The 21,769-nt window shown below is 45.3% G+C and overlaps 1 protein-coding gene across 1 annotated transcript; it reads right to left on the bottom strand.

Annotated features, from left to right (window-relative positions):
- Positions 1-4,477: 4,477 nt before the first annotated feature.
- LOC308439125 (NXPE family member 3-like) lies at positions 4,478-21,447 on the bottom strand (the record flags this gene model as incomplete). Its single annotated transcript, XM_080940750.1, has 5 exons — positions 4,478-5,010; positions 7,027-7,239; positions 10,824-10,906; positions 11,642-12,384; positions 21,391-21,447. The coding sequence occupies 5 exons, from the start codon at positions 21,445-21,447 to the stop codon at positions 4,478-4,480; spliced, it is 1,629 nt and encodes a 542-aa protein (XP_080796876.1).
- Between the last annotated feature and the right edge of the window lie 322 nt (positions 21,448-21,769).

The raw sequence follows: 21,769 nt of genomic DNA, 5'->3' as shown, positions 1-21,769 counted from the left end.
ATATCATAATTCTCTGCAATAACTTCTTATTTTAAATTTTAAAAAAAATCATAGACATAGTAATGTTGACAGTACAGCTGTGAAACAACTCACTGGTAAAGAGCCTATAGGACATAATTGTGCTTGTTGATAATAATTTACAGATGAATTAGCAAGTTTCTCAAGACCTACAGATAATCGTTATCCCAAAGATTCCCTTTTAAGATTTTTTTTTATAATACCACATAGGTATTGCCTAAAATTACAACTAAATATCACACAGAGATTGCTTTTTTATGATTTTACAGATGGCTCTCCAAAAGAACAAGGAACTTATGTTTTATATACAAATCCCACCTGTTCCACAAAAGACATTACCCACCCTGGCTGCACAGCTCAACACGTGTAAACTCAGCCCAACCAATCAGCTTTATTAGGTGTTTCTCAGTCTTTGGATACCTGAACTATCCTCATCTAGGAACTAGTTCAGGAAGAACAGCCATGCAGAACAGAAACTGGCCAAACTGGAGAGAACAGGAAAGTTGCAGAACGGTGGATGCAGAGAGGGAAACAGAAGCTGCAAACCTTTGGAAGGAGGTCTTCGAGGATGGAGTCTAGTGAACAGAGGTTGGAATAGATGGGTCGTGAGGAGCTTGAGATCTGGAGAGGTTCAGTGCACTCCCTCCTTCAGCCGAGCCTCCTTGCCTTGAAAAGAAAGGGTGAGTAAATTAACCCCAAATCCAGTTGTGTTGAAGCTTCAGCAGGATGCCAAACTGCTGGCGCCTGTCTCTAGAGAACACAAGTCAGGAGCAGCCAAGCCTGCGGTTACAGTGACTTGTGTGCTGCTGAGACAATAGAAGCTTTTCCTGCTGCTGCCTGCTGAACCGCGGCATCCATCCAGTAGTGAACACAGCTTCAGTAAAAGAAGGAACTGCAGCCTGTCTTTTTTTTTCTTTTGATATTTTCTTTACTTACATTTCATATACTATCCCCTTTCCCAGTTTACCCTCTGGAATCCCCCTATCTCATCCCCCCTCCCACTGCCTCCATGAGAGTGTTCCCCCACCCACCCACTCCCTCCCATCTCCCTGCCCTGGCATCCTGGTACACTGGTCCCTACACTGCATCCTGTCCTTTACATAGAAACGGAAACTTCCTCATATCAGACCTTGAGGAATAGAAGACCTGAACCACCCATAGTACTTTGAATTTATGACCACTGAAACTTCAGCTTTTAAAAGGTGTCCTTTTGTGTTTTCTTGTAAATAAATACTTGGAAATGTTTGTACAAAGCAAATATTTTAAAATAAATATGTGTACAAGCTTGGGGTGGATTTAAAGAGGAAAGTAGGAGGAAATTGGAATCAGAGAAGTTTTTTTTCCTCCTAAAATATTTAATCTATTTATTTAATATATTTTTTAATTTTTAATATATCTGCTGTGGTATCAGCCTCATTTGTATTTCATTTATAGCAACATATACATATATGTACTTATACACATACATATATAATACATACATACATACACACACACACACACACACATATAGTTACACTTACATGGGACCTCCATTGCTTTCCTTTTCTTTAAAGATATATTTCCTATGTATACAGTGTTCTGCCTACATGTATGCCCGCAGGCCAGAAGGCACCAGATCTCATTACAGATGGCTGTGAGCCACCATGTGGTTGCTGGAAATTGAATTCTGGACCTCTGGAAGAGCATCCAGTGCTCTTAACCTCTGAGCCATCTCTCCAGAGCCCTTCCATCGCTTTCTCCTTCAGCATTTTCTGTGATTACTGGTCAGGTACTTCTGAGTATCCTGTTGCCTATTAGGAGAGTCTTCTTGAGCTCAAAAATCCAGTTGCTGTGAATTTTAAAGATCCAGATCTCACAGCCTTAAGTTTAGATCTTTAACAGTTAATGCCCATTGTTAACTAAGTGGAGTTTGTTACTTGTCTGATTTTGTGCCTGTCCTTGGTCTGACAAATCAGACTCTGACAGGGGAGTTAGAGGAGGCTCATGAGGTCCTGTTCTCTGTTTCAGGCATTCTCTTACACTCTGTGTTAAACTTCTGGTTTGTAACTAGTACTCAGTGGTTCTCAAATCAGCTCGACATCTGAAACTACAGTCTGTCTCCAGAGTTTCCCCAGGCTGTCAGGGATGCTGAGGTCTGGGCTGGAGCACACCATAGGCAAGCACAGAGCTTTTCCCTAACTAGTCGGCTGCAGGGCACCATTCCAGGCATGGCTCCAGGAAAACGCCACTGCGTCATGCCTGGGATTTGACTTTGTCAAATGTCTCTTTATGCATTTTCTTTCTAGGATTCCCATTGAAACGACCTATGTCAGCACAGATCACACTGAGACCAAGTTCTCAGCACCAGGGAGATTTATTTACCCTGGAGGGACAAAAGGCAGAGAATAAGACAAGACAGAAGATAGAGGACAAGAGAAAGGAAAAAGGGAAGAAGGGACAGGGATCAGGGTTATTTGTCTCCAGGAGCTTCCTATGAATAGAGAGGAGGCAGACACATAAGCGAAGGGTGGTTTATAAAGGGGAAGGGGAAACCTGTGTTACGGTGAGTTGGTTTGTTTTGATTTGGCATGTTAACTAGAGCAGGCAAAGGGGTGATTTTGATTGCTGGACTTTAATGCTTAGATTGCTGGATCTTGGTAATCAGCCTCAAGAGCAGAAAGTGACCAAATTAGAGAGTAGACCTTGGAAGCCATCTCTAGGTATGTAATCTAATGGTGTTTAGCAAAGGGGAAAGGGGTAAGAGGCAAAATCTGTCAGTGCCACCTTGGCCATGCTTGGTTCTGCAAGAGCTCTTCAGCCATTACCACTAACACCTGATAACATCCCTGCCTATAGCACAAAGCTCTTTAAGGGATTTTTGCAGTTGGTGAATATTAATCATGCTACTAAAATGCCTTACTGTCCACATGATCAACCTCCTGTGAGACAACACTTTTAAACACTTAATTGGTGAATTTTAAAAATAGAAAGGTGGTATCCATACCATGAGGAAGAGTAAATGGATAGATAACTCAGGGAGACATCAAAAGCATTTAGGCAGAAACTACTGACCACCAAAATGATGCTTTCAGGTTCACAGACTGGACTGCATCTTAATTCTCAGCTTGTCAATGCAGAACACAAATGGCTTTTGTTGTGGGGTATAAAAAGGGCCCCCTACCAAGAGACAGCATCATGTTAATGCAACATGCTAAGGATTTATTGTATCCTTTAGGACCAGTTTTCTGGTTAGAAGACAACATACAAATATTTAGTCACATGGATGAAGGATAGTTTGGTTGGCCTAATGGAATGAATCAGTACGAGTGCAGTAATACAGACTCAAGCATCTTGTACTCTTTAGAAAGCTCTGATGGTAGGGATTTTACTTGTATAAGTATGGGAAGGAGACGATCTGAAAGTGTTCCGTCCTGAAATTGATACTCCTGTTGCTAGGATAGTGCTATCTCTCGCTGGCAGTTTAGAGAGTAACTGGAGGCTTTGTTTATTATATGACAGTAACAGGAACGGTCTTTCTGTGTCAGAGGAGCGCCATCTACTTTTGGGCACTTTGGTTACTTGTGTGCATTGTGCACTAAGAACCACAACTGTATCCACAAGGCTTCCCCTGATAGACATTTGTCCCAATGATGTTTTTCTATCACATCGTTCATACTTTGAATGTGCTTACATCCCTCCTTATGGAAGTCCCACCTCTAATCATACCCTTGCCTTTCGTAAACAACCGCCTTTGGATGGACCTTTTTCGTGGATGGGGCTGTTCATACTGCCTTCCTTTCCTGCATGGTATAAAGGTTTGCCCAGGATAGGCCGTAGTGTACTCATTTTTATATCAGTCAATCTTTGCATGGGGTCAATAGAATTAAAAGAACTCACCTCCAAAATGGTGATGCATCCTTGAACTTACCCAGCCTGGTAGTGTTTGCAGCCACAGTGGCTCTTTTATTGTCTATTCTAGGAACAGTGACTGAAATACACAGGAAGGTCTCTAAGATGTGTTATGCGTCCTTGTACACATGGATTGTGTTGCACTAGGAAATGGTCCCTTATATCACAAATTATACTGAACTTAAATATCCATAAAAGACACTGCCTAGTGCCAGACTCCATGAGATTGAAGCAACACCAGCTACTGAGAAATGTTAAACAGGATTTCCCTGATAGAACACGGTAACCCAAGGTGTCCTCTGGCCTCTGAGTGCATATGGGAAAGAACACATGTACATATGTGTGTGTATACACAGCATAACCCCTTACATTCAAAAAGAGAAAAGTATGCAAAACATTTGTATACAACTACATTAGCACATGTGGCACACAGAGAGAAATATAAAATAAGGCACCAAAGTGTCAGAGTGGGTGAGCCAGGGGTAGCTTCACCTTTCCATCATTGGCATTTTTTTGAGGGCCACACCCAGGCTCCCCAGCCGTTCAGCCTCGGGTCCCTCAGGAGTGCTCAGGTGGGACAGATGAAGGACAGAAATAATTCCACTTCGTTGCGCACAATAAGCTTCCTTGGGTGGATGTTGTCCGGCACAGCCAAGCTGGACGTCATTTCCCACGCATCCACAAAGGCCACTTGGAGACCATCAAAGGCAGCGCGGAGGAAGCGGTTCACCTGGAGTGTGAGCCAGTCACTGCCATACACGGATTTGTAGCCAGTGTTGGCCAGTTTGATGATGACCAGAGTGCTGGGTTCCCGATCCAGCAGGGCCTTTACGGCTGCCCGGATCCCTGCCAGTCTTCGGGCAAAGATGGAGGGAGGGAACGTGGTAAAGTGCGCTCCCATGCCCAGCACCACCACTGTGTAGGGTCCCCCAGCCAGGCCGTGTAGTTCTCTGGCCACAGAGTGCAGGGAGGCCACAGGGGTGCGGATAGAACGCAGGGGCCAGCTATGGGCCCTCCAGTGCAACACTGTCCCCCGAGTTGTGTCCACGGCCATCAGGGGACCTACCTGATAAGTGGCGTGTAGATCAACTGGCTTCAGGGCTGTGGGAAGGAGAAGCAAAGTTTTAATATTGGGAGCCGAGCAACATGGCTCAGCCAGGAAGGGGGCTTGCTGCCAGCACTCATTACTTGGGTTTGATCCCCTGAGGTTCATATGGTAGAATCAGCTCTTGCACATGGTCCTCTGATCTTCTCACACACTATAGTGTGTGAGTGTACACACACACACACACTCAGTGAGTTAACCTGAAATTGTTAATTACCTCTTGTACACATATACATTTCACTTATTTGTTTGTTTGTTTGTTTGTTTGTTTGTTTGTTTTCTGGCAACTAGTCTCATTCTGTTGCCATGGCTGACCTTGAAATCACCTTGAAATCTGATCACCTCTGCTTCCAAGTGTTGGGAATAAAGGTATGCAATTCTACACCTACTGTGTGCGTGTGTGTCACACATACACATATACACTCACATACATATATATGAATGTGTATACATATATTACATATATGTATATTTATATAGTGTATTATAGTGTGTATCACACACAACTATTTGAGGGGGTCCTCTGTGGCTCATGCTAGATTTTAACTTTCTTTGTAGCTGAGAATGGCTGGCCTCAAATTTCTAATCTTCCCACTATTATCTTTTAGTGGTTTGAATATGCTTGGCTCAGGAAGTGGCACTATTTAGAGGTGTGGCTTTGTGGGAGTAGATGTGGCCTTGTTGGAGGAAGTGTGTCACTGTGGGCATGAACTTTAAGACCCTCATCCTAGCTGCCTGGAAGCCAGTCTTCTCCTTGCAGCCTTCAAGTGAAGATGGAGAATTTTCAGCTCCTGCACCATGCCTGCCTGAACACTTTATGCCATGCTCCCACCTTAATGATAACAGATGGAACCTCTAAATACGTGAACCAGCCCCAATTTAATGTTGCCCGTATATGAGTTGTCATGGTCATGGTGTCTGTCCACAGCAGTAAACCCTGCCTGAGACATATCCCCAGAGTGCTGGAACCATAGGAGTGCAGTGCTATACTCAGGTTGAAGTAGTATTTATCTCTCCACTCTAGATAAGGACACTAAGATCTATAATGTTAAGTATTTTTACTAGGATCACAAACAATGGCGGCAGGGATGTAGCTCGGCACCGGGAATGCTTGCTTAGGGCGGCAGGGCTAGTGGGATGACTCATAAGGTAAAAGTCCCTGAGGACCTGAGCTCCATCCCTGGAAGGAGAAAACTGGCTTCTAAAAGTTGTCCTCTGAACTCCACACATGTGCCATGACATGTGCTCAACCTTGCACATGCATTCCACACACACACACACATACACATGCACACGCACATGCGCACACACATACTCAAGATGGTGGCTGCAGATTGTTTTTGGAAACCCAGCAATGACTCTTTCACTATCATCACACATCACATTGTTTGAAGGTTTGCTGCACTGTTGTTTAGCTATTTTCCTGAGCTCTGGTAACTAAACAAGGAAGACAACTTCCTGAGTGACTTCATTCTTGCAGGCTAAGGATATGGATAGGTTAGAAGAGATCTGGCCTACCATGCAACCCCGAGTTATATCCCAAATACCCCAAGCATGACACCAACAGGGTGTGGTAGCACAGACCTGTAATTTAATCACTTGGGAGGTAGAGAGAGGAGGATCAGAGCTTCACAATCAACCTTGGCTACACATGGAGCTCCAGCTCAGCCTGGGTTACATGACATTCCCTTTATTCACACACCCACGCACAACACGATCTTCTTAAAACTCACTCCCAGCTGGGATTTGCTTTTAAGTCTAGCACTCAGGATGCACACGCTGGTGGATCTTGTGACTCTGAGGACAGCTTGATCACCATAGTGATCGCCTAGGCCAACCAGGGCTACATAGTGAGACCTTGTGTCCTAAAACAAAACACCCATTGCCTTCAGAAAGAGCCAGCAGCCTGCACCACCGTTCTGCTAAGCAAGGGAATCTCCTTCAGTGCAATCGCTGTTAGGATTTTGATCACAGGTCCTCACAGACCCTTCTCTTCCCTCACGCTCACTCACAGGGCACCGTGTCTCTCAGATACTCCCACCACTGCCGAAGTGTGGAGTCCCCCATCATGTAGACAATGCGGCCAGCCAGGCAGTTGAGGATGCTGTCCACAGTGGGGAAAGAGCGGCTAGAACAGAATGTCGAGTGCCATCTGTCTTGGTGGTAGAAGCCAGAGGGTTTTGGAGACAGGTGGCCAGGACGGCATGGGGGCCGGGAGGGCAAGGCTACAGGGGAGAAGAAAAGAACAGATGTAAAACAAACAAACAAAATATAAAAACAAAAATCATCTTACAAAATGTCAGCTTCTTTACATTTTTTTGTAAATGATTTTTTTGCATTTGTGTGTGTGTGTGTGTGTGTGCACGCACATGAGTGTTTGAAACAGTCTTATGTAGCCCATGTAGCCTTAAATTCCTGTGTAGTTGACATTGGCCTTGACATCTTTGGTGGTTTGAATAGATTTAGCCCCCATACACTCCTGTGTTTTAATGCTTAGCCCACAGGGAATGGCACTACTAGGAGATGTAGCCTTGTTGGAGTAGGTGTGTCCTTGTGAGAAGAAGTTTGTCAGAGGGGGGTGAGCTTTGATGTGGAGGTTTAAGCTCCACCCAATGTAGAATTCCATTCTCCTCCAGCTTCCTACAGAAGAAAGCCTCCTTCTGGCTGCCTTCAGATCAAGGCATAGAACTCTCAGCTCCTTCTCCAGCACCATATCCACCTGGATGCTGCCAAGCTTCCCACCATGGTGATAATGGACTGAACCTCTGAAACTGTAAGCCGGCTCCGGTTAAATATCATTGATAAGAGTTGTTTAGGTCACGGTGTCTTTTCACAGCAATGAAATCCTAACTAAGACAACATTGCAATCTTCCTGCCTTCAGCCCTAGAGTGCTGAGACTCCATATGTACACCTCCAAACTCAGAAGGTAGCACTGGCCATGTCTCCACTTACAGATGGCAACACTGAGAACTTAGACTATTAAGTAAGTAATTTACCATGATTAAGAACATGATGATGGGTCAGGCATGGTAGCTCATGCCTTTGGAAGGCAGAGGCAGCCAGAGGTTTATGAATTCAAGGCCACCATGGTCTACATAGCACATTCCAGACCATCCAAGGCTACATAGTGAGACCCTGTCTCAAAACAAACAAGTGAAGGAAAGGAACATGGATTTCAGAAGATGTTCTGAGTTGTAGAATGGTTACCTATTATATCCGATGCTCTGGGTTCGAGTCTCAGCATTGAATAAACCAGTTGTGTTAGCTTCTGGCCTGTACCTGAGGAGATGGAGGCAAAGGAATCACAAGTTTTAAAGGCATTTGCCTGGTGATTACTTGAGTTCAATTCTCCAGGACCCATTTGAGGTGAAAGGTAAGAACTGACACCACAGGGCTTTCTTCTGACCACACACACACACACACACACACACACGCACGCGCGCTCACAAGGCAGAAGTCAGCAGATCTCTGTGGGTTCGAGACCAGCCTGCTACACACAGAATGTTCCAGGCCAGCTAGCACTGCACAAGAAAACCACACACACACACACACACACACACACACACACACACAACTTTCAATTGAAAAACAACAACAAAAGCTCTCTCTCTCAACCAACAATTGGAAGCAGTGTGCAGGAAAGATGCTGAAGACCACGACCCAGAGCAAGACTGTGGTGTGCTGGATTCTGGCACACAGTGCTCAGGACCTGCTGTCCCCACCACACACCAAGAAAAGCTGCAGGGGAACCAAAGGGACATAGGTTAGGATGTGGGATGAGCCACAGAGATCAGCCACACAAAGGTTTGTTCAGCCTCACCCTCCAAAAGACAAAGCTGAAACCCTGAAAAGGCCACTTCAAAGCAGAGAGAAGGTAACCAAAGGCTGGCGAGGAAAACTGCTGCTATTAATGATGGGAAAGGATGGAGTTGCCAGGACTTGGCTATGCAGCCGAGCTCCGAGAATGCTTGCCTGGCATGCGTGAAGCCCTGGCTTTGATCCTGAGTTTGAATACCAGGTGAAGCTAGACTCGAACTTGTGATCCTCCTTTTCCAGAGTGACAAGAAAGTAGGTATGCACCACACTGCCCAGCAGAAGCTGGATTTACCCCTGGTGTTCTTTCTTTTTTAATATATGTGCATGTGTGTATGCTGTCTGTGTGTGAATACTATTTCCCAGCCTATATGGTGGTAGTTTGAAAGGAAAATGAAAGGCAGGGAAGCCCCAGTACTAAATACTGCCTACAGTTCCATGGCAGGACAGGGACTAAAGAGAATAAAACCCACTGGGGTTGGAGAGATGGCACAGTGGGTTGTGCAATGATGGGGACCTAGGTTTGTACAGAAGCTGGATGTGGTATGGTTGGAACCCCAGCAGATGAGGTTGTAGAGATGGCAGATTCTGAGGCCTCACTGGCCATCCAGCCTAGCTGAATAGCAAGCTCCAAGCTCAATGAGAGACTTTGTCTTCAAAAGGACCTTTGTGTCCCAATGTTTACCATCCCAAAACTGATATGGCACCAGAAGCCCTTCCTCCTTCCTGGGGCAGATGGCTGTTGGTCATAGACATACCTTTCCTGGTAGGAGTGGTCACCCACATGTGGGAACAAGTACTTCCCTCAGTGACCATGCATTTGGGGCTATAGGATGCTAGGGGTCTGGGCAGTTGAACTCCAGCCTGGGCCTTGCAAGAAGCTGGACACAGGCAGCCCAAGGCCACAGGGCTAAGCACTTGGATCCTTGTGCCTAAGGCTCTAGACCCAACCTGGTCTCCTCTGGGGAGGGCTGTATCAGGTGTATTCAAGGACAGCAGGAAGCAACTGGTACATTCCACCCACCCTATGACTAGTGTTATTTAGTTATTGAGCAGAGTTTCTACAAAGACTTCTTTGTGTGTGTGTGTGTGTGTGTGTGTGTAGGGGGTTCGGTTGGAATCTCAAAGACTACTCTTGTCCCCCACTTCAGGTTCACCTTTGGGTTGGGAATATGATGAATCCAGGACTCCCTTACTTTTCTGAGGGAGGTGTCAATGCCCTCAGTTTTTTTTCTTTCTAGGGAGTATCAAGAGAGAGGCCGGGTCTGAACACTGAGTGCTTGGCTAGTCAAGGTCACTCAGCACTTGTAAGTCACTTGGCAAACACTGCGTTTGGAACCTCTGTGGGCAATAGTGTGAAAACTGACCCTCCTTTGTTTGCTGGCTGCAGCTGGAAAGAACAAAATCAGTTCTTCCTTCCTGCTCGCACGCTGCACACTGTTTAAACAGCTACCCTTGGACAGGTCCCCAGTCTTCTCCTACTTTAATCACCCTCAGATAAAATTCACTTCCAATTGAAACCACTTCCCGGCAAAGACGGTAACACAGCTCAAAGTAAAATAAAGTAAGATGGGGAACAAGGGGGGCGGAGAGCATTCTGATATCAGACTGGTGTCTGTGTACTTCTGTACGAGAAAGTCAACACCACCCATATACCACAAACATACAGAGATACAGGAACACACACATAGACACACACATATATTACACACACATGCCTGAAGACTCAGCACAGAGAGACAGACACATATACACACCTACACCCTATCACACATTAAACACACATAGATACACACAAACACACACACACACACACACATGCATACAGATAAACACCCAAATACATTCACAAGTGCACACACACACACACACACACACATGCATACAGATAAACACCCAAATACATTCACAAGTGCACACACACACACACACACACACACTGCCCATCTAAGCTGAGGCCCATCCCCATCCCCAACATGCCCCAGCCTCACTCACCCATATTGCTCACGTTCTCCTGGGTCGCTGGTAGGACCAGGATTGGAGGGACTCCTGAAGGGAGTTTCTGGTCAGTCACATTCCTGAAGAAACAGAGTGTGAGTTTTGAGGGAGGTTGGCCAGGTGAAAATTAGATTTGCAAAGAGCTGCCCACGTCTGACTGGTTATTTATCCTTGTACAAATCTGGGTCACTACACTAATGTGAGCACACTAACATGGGGCAAATATAGTGGTTAGGAGGAATAGACAAGGAAGGGTCTTATCAGTTCACTAACAGTTAAGACAATACAAGAGCCATAGAGTTCTCTTTGATAACAAATGGAGCTCCACAGCATGTGAGAAAATCCAATTTTCCTGCCACTACAGTCCAGAGAGCACAAAAATTTTGTTATTTTTCTTACACAAACAGTCACTAGAAAATTTAACACCCTCCTCTAACCCACCCCATCCCACCCCATCCCACGCCATCCCTACATTTCTGACACGGGGGTCTTAAGCTCATTCACCCCAGTCCAAGGACGTTCTTGAACTCTTGACTTTTCTCCCGTCATTAAAAGGTCACTCTTAACCACACCAGAAATCCAAGTTTGCTCTGGGCTGTACAAATCTACATAATGAGGGACAGGGATGAGGATGAGGATGGTGATAAGGATGAAGAGGATGATGACGACCATGTTCTTGCTGCCGAGCCCAACAGACTGAGTTTGATACCTGGCCCCTCGTGTGGAAAGGGAGAACTGACTTCCTCCAGTTGTCTTCTCTTCTCCACGTGCCTATGGTTAAGACTGGGACTCATTCAAGAGTCTCCATTTCTTACCCAGCCAGCAGGTCTTCATCATGTCGTGTGGTCACCTTCAGATAGCTTCCACTTGAGTGACCCACTAAAGCGTTGCAGGGCAAAGTGGGGGGTTGAGCACAGTACCAGATCTCCCCAGAAACCATATCCTTGTACTGGCAGGTAGGCCCTTTGGCTCCAGTTGACTGGGGGTCCACGTTACAGATGACAGTCTCTTGAGGGCCATTTGTCCCTTGGAAATAGCCTCTAAAATCAACAGTGGCTCGTTTCTCCCTCCACACTCTTTGCAGGACCCCAACTGCCTCGCTGGAGTGGATCAGCCGCACGTGCACCTGGGCCCAGCCAGCCCAGAGCAGGGGGAAGGACAGGAGGTAAGTGCCATTCTCCAGATCCTTCACCTCTCCTGGGACTCCTGCTCTCGATTCTGGGCCCAGCAGCTGTGCCCGAAACAGATCTCCACCGTGAGCCTTGGGCCTGCCCCAGTGGTCCCTAGCCACAAGGATGGCCTCTAGGGTACTCCCCAGAGTATAGTTGCCCTGGGCAGTGCCTTTCAAGTGGTAGGTGGAGGTCTGGGGGCTGGTAGAGGCCAAAAAGTCATCCCTGTCTCCCCCAGTTGGAGGCCAGTATAGAAGGTTGGTCAGGTTGGAAAGTTCTTGAGGGAGCGAGTCCCAGTTGATGGTCTCTGAGGTATATCCAGAGGCTGGATGGGGTTGTGGGAGCCACCGGATTATGGGCTCACGCCAAGGCATCATGAGGCCGAACACCTGTGGGTAAAGCAAGAAGATTATGCCAATGTGTTGAGTGTGTCCCGTTTTCCTCCTGGAAGGTGTTCCTACTCGCTGAGTAGCACCGAGTCCTACCTGCCTGTCTTTCTGTCTGTCCTTCACAAGCCTAGCATTTGAGTCACCATGACCTTTATGTGAAAGAAACATCTCAAGACTGGGGCAATAGTGTTGCCAGAATTTCTCAGGAGTCCCAACTGAGTCACCACATGTTACCAAAAATTTGGGGTCCCTGCTGGGGTTCTTCCTCTTTATTAAAAGCTGTGCCTGACCCATGAGAAATTGAACAAACCTTCCCCAAGCTAGTCTCAAGGAGATGGCAAAGTCTTCCGTCTTGGTCTGATAGTGAATGTTGACTGTGATGACCACCATCAGCAGTGAAGTGGGGTTATCCAGAACCGAGATGCTGCAGAGGGCAGAGCTGGAGAACTGACCCAAGAAAATGCCAGAAGATCATGTGTGGACCCCAGCCATTAGAACAAGAAGCTGTAAAGTTGAAGTTGACTTGGAGACCCCAAAATGTAGAGATCCCAGAGCCAGGCTACAAATGCCAAGGAGAGCTGCTAATAGGAAGTGGAACTATCAAGGAGAAAGGGTCCTGTTGTAGTCATAATGCTAAACGGAGCTGGAGATCTGAAGACTTGGAGATGCAGACTTTAGAGTTTGCCCTGCAGGTTTTTAGTCTTACTTTGGTACACCATTTCCTCCTTGTGACATCACGGAATGGTAGTGTGTATCCTGTGCTGCTGGAAGGATATGATCTGCTCTTTTTTTTAAGTTTGATTTTATGGGAGATCAAGTTAAAGTGATTGCATGACTCTCAGATGAGACTGAACTTTGGACTTTTAACGTTGTTGAGACTGCTATAGACTCTGGGGACTTTTGAAGCTAGACTAAAGGTAGTTTGTGATATGCTATGATTGGTTATGGTCTCCATAGATTCATGTTTTGAGCAACTCTCTGGAGGCAGGAAGTGGAATTTGCTGGTTTGAATATGGTTGGCCAATGAAGTGACAGTACTAGGAAATGTGTCCTTGTTGAAGGAAGTGTGTCACTGTGTATGTGTTCTTTGAGTTCTATGATTAAGCTGTGCCCAGAGCAGAAGAGACAATGTTTCTGTCTGCCTTTAGATCAAGATGTAGAACTCTTAGCTCCTCCAGCACCAAGTCAGCCTGCATGATGCTTCCCACTGTGATGATCATGGACTCAATGTCTGAAACTGTGAGCCAGCCCCAATTAAATGTTTGCCTTTATAACAGTTGCCTTGGTCATAGTGTCTTTTTATAGCAATAAAACCCAAACACACACACACACACATACACATCACATCACATCACAAACATGCACACAATCACACATCCCGAATCTCAAACAATTGCACACCATCCCACACACATACACCAAATAATCACAAATTAAAAAAAAAAAATTAAGTGGGAAGCTGAGGACTCACATCCTCCATTGCAAGCATGAAGCAGAGACAGAAAACTGGAAGTAAGGTAAGGCTTAAGCTCTCAAAGCCCTGTCCCAGGGACACATGTCCTTCAGCAAGGCCACCACTTCCAACCTTCTCAAATACTACAACCAAAGAAGGACCAAATATTCAAATACTGGAATCTTAGGTGACATCTGTCAGTTAAACCACCACACACAATAACAATTTATAAAGTCTTATAAAAATAACTATAGTCATAGGGCTAAACTATAGATAAATGGCTAAAATCTACATACCACCCTTGCATGGGATTAGAGCTCAGCTCCTGGTACCTGTAACATGACCCCTGACCTATGCATAACTGACTCCATGAAAGAAGTGTCATTCAGGCTGAAAAACTCAGTGCACAGCACCACCTGCCAAAAAGAAAAAGAAGCACCTAACCCAGTAAAGTTCATAGTTATGGGGAAAGCTCTTAAGTGTACCACAACATCTACAATTCAGCTCTTGTTAACTGTCCTTGTTAACTGAAGTGTGTTAACCCAGGACACGGTTTGGAGCTTAAAAGCTCACCCTGAGAAGTGCTCTGGGCTACAGTGGGATCCCAAACACCCAGGATAGTAACTGGCCTCCTAATAAAGTCTTTTTATTGGCTTAGGCCTATGTCCAAGCAGTCTTCCATGGTAAATACCCCACCCCATTTCTGGAAGCCCCCGCAAGACCCTGAGACACTGTGGAGGTCAGAACCCCCTGAGACAAGGAAGAGTGCATTGGTCAGGGGACTCCTATTGTGCAGCTTGAGATGTTCAAATCCCCAGGGATCCCTTTGATCAATCACTGCCTAACTCTTCATAGGGGTCTGACAGGATACGCAGAGAAACTTAAAACACCTCTACCTATCCACTCTGGGAGCGGAAGCACTTGCTTTTTAGTTGATTGACTCCTGCTCGCTGTCAGGGTTGGTCCCTGTGTGGAGGTGGACCTCTCATCCAGAATGCCCTGCCTTCTAGGCAGAACACACACAGGGGTGGGGAAATGGTTAATTCAGGTAAGCATTACCTCTGGCCCATGCCTGGTCTAAGCTGGCCCAGGGAAGGGGAATTCAACCAATGATTCATACAGTTCAGCATTCTCTAAAAAATTTTTTTTAATTGTCCCTTGGCTGACAGAGGATCTATGCCAGCAATGCAGCCAAGACATAACAAAATTTTCCTTCTATCCAACACTGTCCAAGGAGACTTTAAAAAATTTAGCTAGATCCTTTTATAGGATTAAAGATGGCTACTAAGAAAGAGTCTCAGCCCAAATATTTCTTTAAAATGTTATAAAAGTCTAAAAATTTTCAAGGTATAAGTAAGTCTCAGTTGCTGGAGGGAGTTTAAAAAGTTTTTAACAACAGAGAAGTGATTGGGACAAGACCTTTAACATAAAGTAAAAGCCACTATCACCTTCTTTATTGACGACGCGCAGTTAGACTTACAGATACGAATGTCCTGGAAATGCCCTGTGACATACTATCTGAACATTTGTGCCCTGTAGCCACAGGATGGCCCATCTGTCTAAGAGCTGTGGCAGCTACTGACAGAGTAATGAATAAACGAAAGAGCAGCAATAAAAACAAGTTAGCCCTGGGTCACAATCTTAGACCCACAGCACCCCTCGGCACGGTTGAGGCCTTCTCCTGCAGAGCACCAAAACACTGGCTATCGAAAGGGTGTGTGACCCAGTACCATGCCCTATGCCTGGCCCACTTCAAGTCCTATTTGAGGGACCCACTGTCATAGATCAAATCAGGTACCCTCTTTCCGAGGACACAGTGCTCAACCGTAAGTGTCACGACGTGAAGATGAAACCAGGAACATTGGCGCGTTAGGAGTTTCTTTAACCCAGAGGATTTGGGCCCAAGCCAGGTACCTCAGCCTGCAGAGGTTTGAACTGATTGCTCTGAGCCTTGCTCTCAGATGGGAAAAGAAAAGCCCCCACTATATATCCAGAGTGTCAGTTGATATGCTTTTACTACTCCACTTGTGATCTGTAGAGGAGGCTTCTCATTGCTGGGGAAAAGGATATTAGAAACTCTTGGCCCTCCCAGAGGATATTTGGCCTCCTCCACAAATTGCTGTCTTCCCCATTATGAATAGAGGGTCCACCTGCCACCACCTCAGGCCTTGACCATAATCTGAGGAAGGCAGACACAGGCAAGGCATTAGCTAGAATAACTATACAACAACTATACACAGCAACCTGTAAACATCTTGGCCTTGACCTGCTGGTGTTCACTTTAAATGTCTAGTTTCGGAGAAAAGGGAAGACATAGCAATTTATCTTTGGAAAGTTTACATGTGGCTGGATTCCCAGGTTGCCAGAAACAAGGGAGTTTCCATTGTAAAAATAGGATTTATAAAGCTGAGGTTTCATGGGGGAGGGGGAATTTCTTTAAAGCATTCTGGCCTTGGGAGACAGGAAAAACCTGTGCTGCAGGAAGGGACCCTGGGGATAGAGTTAATCATTACCAAAAATTAAGCAAAATCAGCCAAGGTTGCTAGTGATGCTTAGATACCCATCCTGCACCGCACAAAGATAAAAACTAACCAGACCGTCACCCACAGTGACTGACGAAACTCACCGTGACTGGTACAGCCCAAATTATTGTTAGAGGATGGATAAGGTGCTGAAACATATCTGATATCACAAACTTTTAACCTAGGCATTTCCTCTCATTCTGATGTCTGCTATTCTGCCTTATGGGTTAATTTATATGGATAACAAAAGTATTACTGGGCCCAGAGGCTGCTGCGTGAATATGTACTGGTTTGAATGGATGAGCCTATTCTGATGCTTTCCAAACTAAGTACATAGGTTGATGAGGACCCAGAGGTACCAAAAGTTTCCATTTACGAATTAAACACCAGATAGAATCTCCTGAAAAAATGGTCCTTCAAAACTGGAGAGGCTTAGACTTCTCATGAGATAAAGAAACCTTTATCTGACTTAGGAAGAACCCTGATGTTTCTATGTTATCGTGAGTAATTAAATAACATTACTGCCAGTGTTTGGGGAATATTACTACCAGTCTCTGTTCTCTGGTCCCCCTGGCTAACTACTCTGCTATCAGTGCTGGCTGGGTGCTTAATTTTCATTCTGACTGGATTAGCAGTGAGGCCCTGCATCTTAAACTGAAACAGAAGGAGTTCATGATTTGACTCATTTACTAAGACAAGTCGGGAATATAGGACCCCAGACCTTAGCACATCTGGCTCCATGATGGAAGTGCCATTCAGGCTGCAAAACTCAGCACCTAGCACCATCTGTCAAACTACAACAAAGTCCTAACCTATCATGTTTGCATAGTTCTGGGAGAGCCGTGATAGGCACTGACCCGGCTTAGCTTTTGTAATTCTGCTTCTGGCTGTTTTTCCTTAACTGGACAGTGTCAACTCAGAATGTTATTGTTGTGCCTAAAAACTCACCCTGAGAAAGACTCAGTGCTACAGTAGGATCCTGAACACCCTGTGTCGTGGCTGGTCTGCTAATACAGACTTTCTGTTGGCTTAGACCAGGTCCAAGCAGTCTTCTCTTCTCGGCTGACACAGGAATGTCTTCATAAAACGGACAGCCCAGGGGATTCACAGACTGTCTCAGTTACTTATTTCTCTAAAACACGCATGCAAATCAACTTCAAAAGGTCTAACCCTAATGACACAGAGACTGAACGATGCAGAGGCTGGGCAACAAATGCTGTAACTGGCTTTTTTTTCCAAACTAAACATTTCCCCACTTGGGGCCCATACAGGAATTCTTTATTCCAGTTCAGCAGGAAGTAATTGTACAAAGACCGTTGCCCTGGTCCCTTAAGTTGAGGTGCATAGGTTTGGTCATTTGATGTGTTATAGCTGTTGTCACCCAGCTCATAATACAAATTTAACGGGTTTTTGTTGAATTATCCTATATTGATACAAACTTAAGGTTGTTTGGTTAGACTGCTGTTTGACTATATCAAACATAAGTCGTTTATTTAAAATGTGATGGCTCTTACAGTTATTTCTACTGTGTGTAGGTTGTTGATGTTAGGGAATAGGACATTTTTTAAACAGAAAGGGGGATATGAGGTGGGAACTTCTGGTTTGTTTAGAGAGTCGGCTGTGTCAAATGATGTGTTGCTGAGGCACACAGGTGAAAGAATGCTTTGATACAGGGGGAAAACACATGAAGGGGCCCATGATGAAGGAGTATAAAAGACCCACAGACAGCGGGAGGCAAGCACAGAGCATTGGTTTGGGTTGCTCCTCCTCCTTCTTTGCTAATGACACCCATGTATCTGGTTTGCCTTACGTGGCGTTTTATGAGCTCAGACTGTTGGTTTTGTGCTTTAAAGCTCATATGAGAAAGGCGCAGGGCTACACTGGGAGACTGAACATCCAGTGTGGTAGCTGGCCTGCTAATAAAGAACTTTCTATTGTCTTAAACTCATGTCCAAGTAGTCTTCTCTGTAACTCCGGCTCCAGGGGATTCAACACCCTCTTCTGAACTCTGTGGCTACCTGCAGTCACACACACACACACACACACACACACACACACAGAGAGAGAGAGAGAGAGTGGTAGCTGAGTTGGTCAGCCCACCAGCTCTCCCATACCCACACTACTCAATCTCCAGTACTACCCTGGCTTGCTCAACCAATGCCAGTGCCTCAGCTGGCAAGGAGTGGAGTCAGCCCTTGTGATGTCATGCCCTCAGGCTGGTTCACCTGAGCCAGGGACAGTTCTAATGTGCTGCTTAGACAAGGTGCAGTGCCAAATCTCCTGAGTGCTGCAGCCAGAGAGGGGTGAAGCCAGCCTCCCCACCCGCCTGAGGTAGCAAGAGTCTGCTCCCTCTTTTTCACATGTATTTATTTGTGTGCATGTATGTATATGCACACGTTTCATGGCACATATGTGGAACTCTGATGACAACTTTTGAGAAGTGGTTCCCTCCTTCCACCATGTGGGGCTCAAGAGACTGGGCTCAGGTTGTCAAGTCTGGCACAAAATTACCTTCACCCACTGAGCCACCTCATCAGTACCGAGATTTTGTTGTTGTTGTTTTGATTTGTTTATTCGAGAAAAGCCTCACTGTGTGTTATTTCCTGGCATGGAACGTATTTTCTAGACCAGGCTAGTCTCAAATTCACAGAGATACATTTGCTCTGTGTCCCAAGTGCTGGGATTAAAGATGTGTATCACTACCCACAAACCTCTTTTTTATTCAGGTGTGTGTATGTATGTATGTATGTATGTATATTATATGTATAATGTATATGTATGTGTATTGTATAATGTATATGTATGTATGTACCACAGATGTTCAGGTGCTATGGAAGTCAGAATTGGGTGTCAGATCTTGGAACTGGAGTTGCAGGCATTGTAAGCCACTAGGTGTGAGTGCTGATAACTGAACTCAGGTCCTCCGGAAGAACAGTGAGCATTTTTAACCACTGAGCTCTCTCTAGCCCTCCATTGCTCTCTTTTGTATTCCTCTCCCTTCCTGTGTTCCCCCTTGTCATCTCTAATAGTTCCCTGTCTACTTTCCTCTCTGTGTGTCCTAATTAATTTAATTAGCGAGGTTCACAAGTGCATAGGCAACGTACCAGCAACAACCACACTGAAGGAACCTTTTCCTCTTTCCACAGGAACCAAGAACAGCCGGTAGGTTTAGGGGAAATCTAATTGGTTCCTTTTTTTTTAGGTAATTTGATTGCTTGCTTGCCTGCTTTTTTTTGAGGCGGATCTTACTGCACTATTGGCCTGAAGCTTGTTTTGCAAGCCATCCTAGAATAGAGAAGGTAACAAAACCTTCCCTTTCATATAACACACAGTTACTATAGAAATGAAATCAACATCTCTGGAAAGAAGGAATCTATTTTTTAAAATCTCTTACTCTTATTGCTCTCAGAAGAATGTTTGGGCTGGAGAGATGGCTCCGTGGTTAGAGCACCGACTGCTCTTCCAGAGGTCCTGAGTTCAAATCCCAGCAACCACAGGGTGGCTCAGAACCATCTGTAATGGGATCTGATGCACTTTTCTAATGTATCTGATGACAATGACAGCATACTCACATACATAAAATAAATTAATCTTTAAAAAAGAAGAATGTCCAATTTGTCATCTTATATTTCAATTCATTCATCTTCTAAGGAAAGTAAGAAATCTATATTTTCATGCAAAAAAAAGAAACAACTTGCTGCTTAAATATCAATAACAATGCCCTATGAGTTAAAATTCCTGTTTTCATAGACAAAGAAACAGGAAAAGCTTCCTCCTTCTTGGCTTATTCTTGTATAGAACTTTATAAAGAAACAAAGGCTTATCCCAATCTCCTAGCATGCTTTTGCTGGAAGCGGGGATTTAAATTTGTTTTTCTTTTGCATTTTTTTTTGAGACATGCTTTCTCTGTGTAACCCTGACTGTTCTGGAACTTGTTCTGCAGACCAGGCTGGCCTTGAACTCATAGATCTTCCTACCTCTGCCTCCAGAGTTCCAGGATGAAAGGCAGGAGCCACTGCTGCCCAGCCTTATTTTTTTATTTACTGTGTCAGTTTCATCCCCATATACAATGCATTTGGGGTCATACTCACCCCATTATGGTCTGTCCCCCACCGCTCTAACTGGTCCTCTTTACCCCTGCCCCCCCGCCCCGTGTGTGTGTGTGTGTGTGTGTGTGTGTGTGTGTGTGTGTGTGTGTGTGCATGCCTTTTTTTTCTATTACCTGACTTTTCCCCCCTCCATGCTAAAAATGACACCAAAAGACTTCTTTGTCTTTATCTTGAACACAGAGGACATCTTCTAAAGGCGAGAGAAATGGGGGATTGCTGGTGTGGAACACAGCCATTAATTACCATTTTCACCAGAACAGCTGTGAGAACAGGCAAGGTCGAGTCTGCAGACTTTCCCATGTCAAAGGAGGGTTTTGGGAAGGTCCTTAGATCCTTATCTGAAATTCCAGCAGCCCCACTCCCAGCCTTTTCCAGCTGTCTGCAGTTCTGCTCCTGCTTCAGCTGGTGTCTGGAGGGGCCGAGCACGTAAAGGCAAAAGCTAATAGCAGGGAGCACCATTTATGCAGCTGTAGAGAAGCTGTGTGCAGAGCCTTATTTGCTTATGTGGTTTTGGGGCAACCCCTTACTTACACTCCTATAAGTGAGCCAAATAAACCCATTTCTTCACCAAGCTAGACATAGGTAGGATTGCTCTCCTGTCTGCTGTTCCTGCCCTTTGTTGGGCAAGAAGTCATTTGCTCAGCAATAGTCCACGTACTTGCCTATAGTTTTCTCCTCGGGACTTCCCTGGACAACTTCTGAGCTCAGATACCCTGCTGGGCACCAACACATGGTTCCTGCTTACACTCCTTGTGAAAGGATTTTCTCCCCTCCAGTTGACACCCCAAATATTCCTCAGCAGTGGAAGTAGGAAGAACGAGAGCTTGCCCCAGTCCACTCTCCAAGATGAAAGAAGTTAACCAATCTACTGCACACAAGGAGAAGCGTAAGGAAGCCAACCAGAGGCAGGGAAAGTACTCACCAAAACCAGAAAGACCAAGCCCACAGTCAGAATCTTGTAGTCCTTGAATTGCCCCATGAACGGATCCACACAGCCTAGACTCTCCTTGAACTATAAACATGAATCCAGGCAGCTCATAAAGCATCCTAAGTTTAGCAGGCCCCCCATTATGGAGGAGTTGGCTCACTGTGTTGCCTTCTAATTTCCATTAGCACTGGCATCTGACCTACGTACATGCTGTGTAATAGAGGAATATGGCAGTAGAAGACGTTTCAGCTGTTGGGGCTGAGGTCCAGCCAGTTCTGTGACATAGGTGCTGAGGTGGAAAACGTGTCCAAAGACTCCTGCTTCCCAGTGAAACCACAGCAGGAAGGTGTGTCCTCTGCCCATAGACACTCAC

Source organism: Micromys minutus (genome assembly GCF_963924665.1).
Source record: "Micromys minutus genome assembly, chromosome: 29".
In the NCBI taxonomy this organism is placed as follows: Eukaryota; Metazoa; Chordata; class Mammalia; order Rodentia; family Muridae; genus Micromys; species Micromys minutus.
The sequence above is the reverse complement of the archived record's forward strand: the minus strand, read 5'-3'. Positions and strand labels throughout refer to the sequence as shown.